Here is a 9,338-nt window from a genome sequence, read left to right on the forward strand (position 1 = left end):
CAACTCCATTAGCCCAGTGCTTGTAGTTCCCCAGCCTAGTTCTTCCAGCCAGATCAGCCCACTGCTCCCTGTTCCCCAGCCCAGCTTCCCCAGACTGTTTGCTGCCCTTACTCAGTTGCTCAGTCCAGTTCTTCCAGCTCTGATAGCCCAGCTCCCCCAGGTACCCAGCCCAATCTCTCCAGCTCCCCAGCTCCTCCCACCATGCTCTCCAGCTCAGGTCAACAGCTTCTCCAGCCCAGCTCCCCCACTTCTCCCTGCTGCAACAGCCCAGTTCCCCAGCACAGTTTCCCCAGCTCCCCAGCCCAGCTCCCCCATTCCCCCAGCCTGTCCTCCCTATGCCATGACTCCCATGCCATATGTGTTCCAGATTAGGAATGGCATGTGGTGCTACATGGCTGGACTTGCTGGGAATGTGGGTGCTCCTGCTTCCAGCACCAGGACTGCTGGAGGCTGGGAAGGGCTGTAGTGTGATGGCTTTCACCTTTCTCCTTCCCTGGACACAGGGTGGGAACAGCCCAAGCTTTCACAGCAGAGCGGGCAGAAAGGGCAAGGAGAGAAGGATGAGGGGAGAGGCTCCCCCTGTATCAGCCACAGCACCCTGTCCCCAGCCACCCACTGTGGATGTCCACTTCCAGTGGGACAGGATGCCAGAGATTCCCTTGGCTCCTTTTCCCAGGTGAGGATGCTAGGAGCAGTGGTGTGGCATGGTGAGCCCTGTGGTGCCAGGTCCCTGTCTCCTCACAGGTGCTGAGCATGGTGACATCCCTGTGCTCTCCTATCCCTCCAGCTACTGCATCCCTGGAAGAGCCTCATCCTGGATAAGGAGCTTGGTCCCACATTCCTGGCTTTGCTTTGCCAGTCTAGGTACATGCCACACTGCTCTGTCATCATGTACACAGTTACTCACGGGAGCTGGAAGAGCGTTCCTTGGTGCTCCCAAATGGAAAGAAAGAAATCCTGAGTCGGCAGCATTTTCAGAGCTGGATGGGAGCCAGAGCCTGAGCTTTTCCAAAAATAACACATCCTAGTCATCACTGCCAATGGCAGCATGCCCACCTGCTCCTGGCCGCGGCACCGTGGGGATGCCACGGCAAGGCCCAGCACTGGCACAAAGGATGGATAATGCACGGGACAGGGCGCGGGCTCACAGCTGGCAGTGTCACATCAGGGTGACACAGCCTGCAGAGAGGCTGTGGGCTCTGTCTGCACTCGTGTCCCCTCCTACCCCGACTGGAATCATGGAATCGTTTGGGTTGGAAAAGCTCGCTGGGACCATTGAGTCCAACCACTCCCCTGTACTGCCAAGGCCACTACTAACCCATGTCCTCACATGTGTCACATCTGTCTTTTTAAACCCCTCCGGAGATGGGGACTCCACCAGTGCCAGGGCCGGACAATCCTTTCAGTGAAGAAATTTTCCCAATATCCAACCTAAACCTTCCCTGGCACACAGTGCAGGTGTCCCTGCAAGTGCCACAACTCTGCACCCGTGTCCTCCAGCTGCTCCCCTCTCCCACAGCCTGCCCTTCCTCCCAGCGCTCCCCTTCCCGCCTGGTCTCCCCGGTTTCAGCTCCGACCTTCCCGTTTTCCCCCGGCTCCTCCCCGCTGCTTCTCCCGGTAATCCCACCCCCACCGGCATCCCCCAACTCCTCCCTCCCGGTGTTCCTGTTCCCCCCGTTTTCCCTCAGGTCTCCCCCGCTCCCGCCCCCGGCGCTTCCCGGCCCGGCCCCGCCCCGGGCCCGCCCCTGCCGGTCCCATCGCGCTCCGCGCCCCGCAATGCCGCCCTAGGGGCTGGCGGCACCGGCACCGGCGGGCTGGGCGCGCTCCGGGGCCATGTCGGGTCACGACGGCGGCATGTCGAGTCGCGACAGCGTGCAGATCCCCGATGACCGGGACTTCGGGGCGTTCCGGGCGCAGTGCGAGTCGGAGCAGGGCTGGAGCCTCACCTACAGCAAGGGCGGGGTGGGCGTCTGGGTGCAGCTGCTGGAGCCCGAGCGCGCCCTCCACAAGATCAAGGTGAGATCTCCCGCCCGGCACACCCTGGTGCACGGTGAGACATCCCCATCCACCCTGGGCATCCCCAGTCCACGGTGAGACCCCCCCCACCGGCCCGGCATCCCCCCGGGACCGGGGTACCCAGCAGCGAGGGGGGGCGCGGGGACCCCGCGGGCACCTGAAGGCAGGAGGGACCCTGGGCTTGGGGGGAGGGACGGGAGACCCCCACAGTGAACAGGGAATGAGTGGGAACTCGGGGGTTTAACCACCAGCCAGGGGTGAGGGGGAATCCCAGGGAATAGTGGCGTCCCTCAGGTGATGCAGCGCCTTGGGGTGAGGGGGGACTAGGCCAAGCTGGGCCCCGATGGCAGCCCGGACACCGGGAGAGGTGGGGTTAACTGGCACAGCAGGACAAACGGGCAGTCTGGGGACGCCAGGACAAACACAACTCCAGCAGGGCTGAGCCAGGGACAAGCAGGCACCGCTGAGGGCTGTGCAGGGACACTGGGGGCTCAGCCAGGGACAGACAGGAGCCCCAGGACGTGTGGGGCCGTGGGTCCTGGATGCTGCTTCTCCCCACTTCACCCATAGGGAATGTCCCTCCCATGCTTGCTGCACACCAGGGCTAGGCTTGGGGACTCCTTGGAGCCTGCAGCCACTGGCCTGCTATCACTGGGCTTGTCCCCCTTGGCCAGAGCTCCCTATTTCCCCACTGCATTTCCCCGTGGGTCCCTGCCCTCTTGGTGCCAGTGTGCTGGCACAGGCAGGTGCACGCTTATCTTGGCCCTTCCCTCTGGCAAAGTAGGGACAACTTGAGACAGGAGCAGCGTACAGATGGGGTTACACTGGAATCTCTGGCAGCTGTCCCTGTCCCTGGTGGCACCTCCATTAAGCTGTCTTGGTATAGTGGGTAGCATCATCCTTGCCGTGGTGTCGAGCCCGGGTGGTTGGCGGTGGCAGCAGTGACGACGCGGCCTGCTCACACACAGCTCTGCAGCAGCTGGCACTGGCCCTGCTGGGGAAACCTGTCCCTGGGGCACTGGCAGTGGCTGTGCCCAGCTCCTGCCATGGAACCACTGGGTTGCTTCCACTGTAGCACTCCCCATGGAGGAGTTTGGGCTGCCGTGACCCAGGAACGGGTCCCTGTTGTGCCCTGGTGGCAGCAGTGAACCCTGGGGGGAAGATGGTGGTCTCTGGGATGTAGGGGGTCACTGGTGCCACCTGCACCCTGCCCCATCCCCACAGAGGTGGGGACCCGTGGTGGGTGGGATGCAGAGCGTCCATCCCTGTGGCATCCAGGCATGATGGCACGGGCATGGCTCTGTGTGACAGTGCATCCTGAACCCCCCCACCCCCAAGCTCCTCGTGTCCCCCAGCCCTGCTGCTTGCTCTTGGGGGTTGCATCCCAAAACATCCCCTGTTTGAGGTGGTGCTTGGGTGCGTCCCCTGCCTGTCCCACAATCCCAGTGTGCCACGTTGGCGTGGCAGGGACCCAGCCCATTCCAGGATGTCCTGGAACAGCTGCTCCTGCCACCGCACCTGGAGCTGTCTTTTGCCTGCGGGGGTCCCTGAGCCAGGCCCTGCCTCTTTCCACGCCCTCCTGGACAAATCCTGCTTGGAAAGGTCCTCTTGGGTGTTCATGTGTTGATTCCATGTGTGTGCCACTGGGTATTGGAGACCCTGTGTGGTAGCAGTCCTTGTCCCCACCCCGTGGCCCCCAGCAGCACCCAGGCCCACCATCCCACCCAGGATGAAACGCTCCTGCTGGATTTTGAAGGGAGGGACACATGTGGCATTGCTGACGTGGCACGGCAAGGTGCAGCCCAGGGGTTTGCCCCTCATGCTGGGGGTCTCTGTGTGGGTGCTGGGGATTCTCTGCAGCTTCCCAAGAGCTGTTTTCCCCCTGAATTCATCCTGGATTCCTCCTGGATTCCTTGCCTAATTAAGTGTAACCTGAAGGTCTCGCCCTGCTTTGAGGCTGCCGCCCCCTCCTCCCCGCCCCCCTCCATTAGGGATGCAGCTCCCGTCTAACCTGTTTTCTGGAGTCTGGGAACAAGCTGGTGCCATGGCTGATTTCTCAGTGGGACATTTGGTGGCCTTGGGACTGGCTACAGGTTGGGGGAGCCCAGCCAGGACACCCCATCCTACCCGGTGGGGCAGTGAGTTGGTCCCTGGGCATCTGAGATCTCCCAGGGATGATGGTTTCCCCTCTAAATGGGCTGTCCCAAAGGATGGCCAGGAGCCATCCTGTAGGATGCAGCGGAGGGGGGATCTGGGGTGTTGGTAAAACTGCCAGTGAGGATGAGCTTGGGGACTCCCTTGGTGGCTGCAGGCAGGGGTGCTTGGTCTCCCTTTGGATCTGCTCCTGTCCCACAGTCTGGCACCCATTCCTTGTTCCCTCAGGTACAGCATAACCCCAGCCCTGGGGACTTCATCTCTTTCTCCTCCACCTCCTCTTCTTCCTCCTCCTCCTCCTCACCCCATTAGTCAATATTGACTCAAGGTTGGGGCATGTGTTTCCAGGCACTTCCCAGGTGGCACCATCCCCTCTCCTGCTGCGACCCCCCTGGCACCCCCCCAGGATGTGAGTCACCTGCAGGGCCAGTCCTGCACTACTGGCCTGACCAGCCTTGCTGCTCTGGGAATCATGCACCTGAGCATGGTGCTGGGCTGGCCTGGCTGCAGGGTGGAGCGGGGCTTCTTCAAGGAAGTCATCCTGGCAGGCTCTCCCCAAACCTGCCCTGCAGCGGTGGCTGTTCCCAGACAAGTTTTTGGGGTGAATGGAGGAGCTGGAGATGGGCCCTGTGGAACAGAGATGAGTCTCTGAGATTGAGGATAAGCACGGTGGGGTTGAGGGCAGACTCCATGGGGCAGGGATGGACCTGTGGGGTTGAGGATGAGCACTGTGGGGGTGAGGCTGGGCTCTGTGGGACAAGGATGGGATTGAGGATGAGTGCTGTGGGGGAAAGGGCTCCATGGCTGTGTCCCACCAAGGGGCCGTGTGAGGCTGTGCCCCACTGCTGGATGCTTCTGTGCCCCTTCCCAGGGCTGGGGGGTCTCTAATACCCTGTGCTGGGGTGACAGGGCCAGCCCTAAATCCTGAACTGCAGGGTCTGGGGGCCAGAGGAGCTGATGCTATCCCTGGGGATAAACAGGAGCCAGTGGCATTCCCAGGGACAGGCTGCTGGCTGTCCCTGCCCCACACTTGGCTCCAGCACCCTTGACCTCAGCAGATGGCATCCCTGCTGCAGGGGCAGCCTCCCTTCACCTTCTCCATTCTTGTCTCCTTGCCTTCCCTGGATTTGGCTGCTGTAGAGATGGAGCAGCTCTGCACCCCCCAACCCCTTCTCTGTGATCCATGCTGCCCCAAGGCACCAGGCACAGGCTCCTCTTGGCTCCCCTGTGCAGGGGTGCCACTTTGTGGGGAGCACATCCACAGTGATGGGGTGGCAGGTGGGAAGCAGGGTCCCCTAGCACCCAGGATTCATCTCCACATTGCCTTGAGGCCCTGTGTGCCTGTGCTATGGGGGTGGCTGGGATCCAGTTTGGGATCCAGGTCTTCTTGGAGCATGTTGCATTGATATTAAAAAAAAAAACAAAACAAAACAAAAAGAGGAAACACCTCCTTCCAACTTGCTGGGACTTCCCACAGCTGCCTTCCCACTTGGGGGTCCCCATGGCCTCCTTCTCTCCCAGGGGCCCCACAGCCACTCTCAGACTTTGGGATCCCCACAGCCACCTTTCCACTCTGGGGTCCCAATGGCCATCCCCCCACCACGAGGTCCCCACTGCCATCCTGTTGGGGGTCCCCACAGCTGAGCTTCCACCCTGGGGGCCCCTGGTAGGTGTCTGATGCCCCCTGCCTTGCAGTGCAGGATGGAGTGCAGGGACGTGCCGGCGGAGACGCTCTACGACGTGCTCCATGACATCGAGTACCGCAAGAAGTGGGACACCAACGTCATCGAGACCTTTGACATCGGGAGGCTGACGGCCAACTCCGATGTGGGATACTACGCCTGTGAGGAGGGGCCTGGGGGATCTGGGTGCTCCTGGGGGAGGGCTCAATCCCTGGGCTGCTGCCACTCCACTCTGGGCTTGGCATCTGGGGGAGCCATGGTGTGTGGCATTGAAGGGAGGAGCCTGTATAACAGTTTGGGGGGATTTGGAGGGCAGAAGGGGAGCCCATTCTTGAAGGTGGGTGTCTCACTCTGGAACATCCCACCTGGTGCTGTCCCTAGGGAGGTGTCCCAAGCCCCTGAAGAACCGGGACGTGGTCACACTCCGCTCCTGGCTGCCCATGGGCTCTGACTACATCATCATGAACTACTCTGTCAAGCATCCTGTGAGTTTAGCGGGGCACCAGGGGTGCTGTGGTGCTGGGCTGGGGCTGGGGCTCACTCAGAGCTTGGGGAGATAGGTTGGAGAGTTGAGGGGGTCGTGACAGCCCTGCTTGTGGCTGGTGCCTGCTGTACCCCACCTGCCCTGCCAGTGACTTGTGTTCCCTCCCTGTTGCCCACCACAGAAGTATCCCCCCCGCAAGGACATGGTGCGAGCTGTCTCCATTCAGACAGGCTACCTGATCGAGGGCACAGGAGCCAAGAGCTGCACCATCACCTACCTGGCACAGGTGGACCCCAAAGGTGAGAGAGGGACCCCCAGCTCTGTGCCCTGGGGCTCAGCACCCTCAGGTCCTTCCCTTGTGTCATTGTGTGCTTGGGGGCCCAGTGGGGTCCTGGTGGAACTTGGGGGGGGTTAGTGGGGGTCTCATGGGTTCTCACTGTGGGCTCATTGGCAGTTCAGGGGCTTCATGAGGGCTTTGGGCTCAGTGGGGGCTCAAGAGTAGCTTGGGGGGCTCAGGGTGGGCTGGGGGAAGGCTGATGGGCACTCACTTGGACTTAATGGGGGCTCAGTGGGAGCTCAGGTTGGGCTGGGGTGGCTCAGTGGGGATTCATTTGGGGCTCTGGCACTTCAGGGCAGCGTCAGTAGGGCTTCAGGAAGTCTCAGGTTGAGCTCAGTGGGACTCGGGGTGGGTATGTGGGTATGCTCAAGGTGGGCTTAGAAGGGCTCATCAGCAGGAGCATCTTGGGATGCAGCATGGAGCAATGTCAGGAGGAAACATCTTGGGCCTGTTCTCTTGAAATCTTTTGTTTTTATGGGTTGAAGAGGGACCCAAAATGCTGAAATCACTATTTTTTGACCTCTGCAAGAGCAGAGAGCAGTATGGATTGAGCCCTGTTCACTCTCTCTAGCCAAATGTGCCCACTGAGAGTGCTATGGTGGTCACATGTGTGGGAGTCCTGGTTTTTAGGCACCTGGGGGATGCCGGGGGTCCCACTCCCAGCCGCCCCTCCCTTCCCTCCAGGTTCCTTACCGAAGTGGGTGGTGAACAAATCCTCCCAGTTCCTGGCCCCCAAGGTGAGTTTGTGGCACAGGGGTGGGGCTGGTGTGGGGTGAGGGGTCTCTGTGCCCATCTCCCTCTTCCTCCCAGGCGATGAAGAAGATGTACAAGGCATGCCTCAAGTACCCTGAGTGGAAGCAGAAGCATGACCCTCACTTCAAGCCCTGGCTGTTCCCGGAGCAGAGCCGGCTCCCAGCCCTGGCCCTCTCTGAGCTCTCCCTCCAGCATGCGGATTCCCTGGAAAACATTGACGAGAGCTCCCTGGCCGAGAGCAAGGAGGACCGTGGCGAGGGCAGCGACGAGGACAGCCTGACCTGATTCCCCTGGGAGCTCCTCTCCTTGTTCCCGTGGCTAGCACAGCCTGACATGACCCCCACCCCGGGGGGCTACTCTCCCTATCCCCCCACTTCCAACATGGTTTGTGTCTCTATCTCACACACCTGTACACATGCACCCCCACTTTGGGTTCAGGGGGACCCCCCCTCATTGGTGTACCCCTGTCTGGGGACAGCAGGGACATAGTGGGTTCCCCAGGGTGAGAAGCTGGGGGTTGTCTGGTCGCTGAGCCCTTGTGGGACGCTAGTGTTGTCCCTATAGGTGGCAAACCCAAAGTGACCTTCAGCTTTTGGGGGGGCAGAGGAAAAGGGGGGCCCTGTGCCCGCTCCTCAGCCCTGGAGACCCTTCCACTGCACTCCCCCTCTGCTCCCCATTCCCGCTCCCCATCTCTGTTATGGTCCAACAGCACTGCCTTCATCCCATGGGATTCCCACCCCCAGCAGACCACCGGGGGTGCTTGGGCACCTGCCTGCACCTCTGGGCATGCAGAGGGGTTTGGGGGGCTTCTGGCACCTCCTGGCATGCTGGGAAGGAGGGCCTTCGGGGTTTTTTGGCATCTCCAAGCATGTAGAGGGGAAGCTTCTAGGCTCCTGGCACCTCCAGCATGTTGGAGGGGATGTTGAGGTTTTGCCTTCAGGCTTGTGGGAGGAGTTGAGGGGCTCATGGCACCTCCAGATGTTCTGTGGTGGGCATTTTGGGGGCTCCTGGGATCTCCATTCATGTTGGGGGGTGTTCTTATGGAGTCTCAGCATCTTCAGGTTTGTCTGGGGGAGGTTTTGGGGTAAGTTCACACCTCCAGGTGTGCCCAGTGTCTCTGGGGGCTCCCAGCATCTTCAGGCACGTTGAAAGGACTTGGGGAGGCTCCTGGCACCTCCCGGTGTTCTGTGGGTCTCTGAAGGCTCCTGTCCTGTCCCCTGCCTTTCTAGGATGGGGACCCTTTCCAAACTGGGTGCCTGGACCCTTCCTCCACTGGAATTTGAGGCCTTGACTGGGGGTTTGGGAGCTGGTCTTTGGCCATGCTCCTGCCCCCTCCTTTTCTGGGGGTGCACAGGGACTTGGGAGATTTTGTACCTTGTACCAGAGTTGATTATTTAAGAATAAAATAATTGAATCTGGCATGGGAGGGACTTAGCCTCTGTCCCACCTTGGTCCTTTGGTAGCCATCCCTGTCCCCATAGTGTGCTCAGGCAGGGGGTCCCTGCTCATGGTGGTTGCTGGGGGGACCCTCAGAGGTTGTGGGACCCTCCCCTCCAGGGGGGCTCTGGGTGATGGCGATGCCACCAGAGGGTGGCAGAGAAACCCCTAAAATGAATTTGCACTGGACACTAATTAGGCATGAGGCTACACACCCCTTGTAGTTGGTTTTCCCACAGCCCCAGCCAAGCCAGTACCACCGGTACATTTCCCCCAAAAGCTCCTCTGGGAGAGGAGACGTGGGGGGCTCAACTTTGGGGGCACTCTGGGGGGGATACATCCTGGCTTCTCCAGGAGGAGAATACTGGGGAACAGAGGTGGCACTCCCTGGATTGTGGGGCCTTTGTCTCCTCCTGGAGTGACCCAGGGACAAAGCTACTTGTGCACCCCACTCCGCCCTCCCAGTGCTGTGGCA

The 9,338-nt window shown here is 60.8% G+C and overlaps 1 protein-coding gene across 3 annotated transcripts; it reads left to right on the plus strand.

Moving 5' to 3' along the window:
- The first annotated feature begins 1,743 nt into the window (after positions 1-1,743).
- Positions 1,744-8,804, plus strand: STARD10 (StAR related lipid transfer domain containing 10). 3 transcript variants are annotated; one of them, XM_030948061.1, is made up of 6 exons: positions 1,744-2,016; positions 5,866-6,013; positions 6,234-6,337; positions 6,518-6,635; positions 7,337-7,410; positions 7,484-8,804. In XM_030948061.1, exons 1-6 carry the CDS (start codon positions 1,834-1,836, stop codon positions 7,709-7,711), a joined length of 855 nt encoding a protein of 284 aa, XP_030803921.1. In that variant the 5' UTR covers positions 1,744-1,833; the 3' UTR covers positions 7,712-8,804. The 3 variants fall into 3 exon arrangements, with proteins under 3 accessions (XP_030803921.1, XP_030803929.1, XP_030803938.1); XM_030948069.1 differs by having other exon boundaries at positions 7,358-7,410; XM_030948078.1 differs by having other exon boundaries at positions 1,754-2,016; positions 5,871-6,013.
- The last annotated feature ends 534 nt before the right edge of the window (positions 8,805-9,338 follow it).

The sequence above is a fragment of the Camarhynchus parvulus genome, chromosome 1, assembly GCF_901933205.1.
Source record: "Camarhynchus parvulus chromosome 1, STF_HiC, whole genome shotgun sequence".
Lineage (NCBI taxonomy): Eukaryota > Metazoa > Chordata > Aves > Passeriformes > Thraupidae > Camarhynchus > Camarhynchus parvulus.

Coding starts and splice junctions, on each gene's coding strand:
- STARD10 (XM_030948061.1), top strand. CDS start 1,834: ATGTCGGGTCACGACGGCGGCATGTCGAGTCGCGACAGCGTGCAGATC. Junction 2,017..5,865: donor GCGCCCTCCACAAGATCAAG/GTGAGATCTCCC, acceptor CCTGCCTTGCAG/TGCAGGATGGAGTGCAGGGA. Junction 6,636..7,336: donor GGCACAGGTGGACCCCAAAG/GTGAGAGAGGGA, acceptor TCCCACTCCCAG/CCGCCCCTCCCTTCCCTCCA.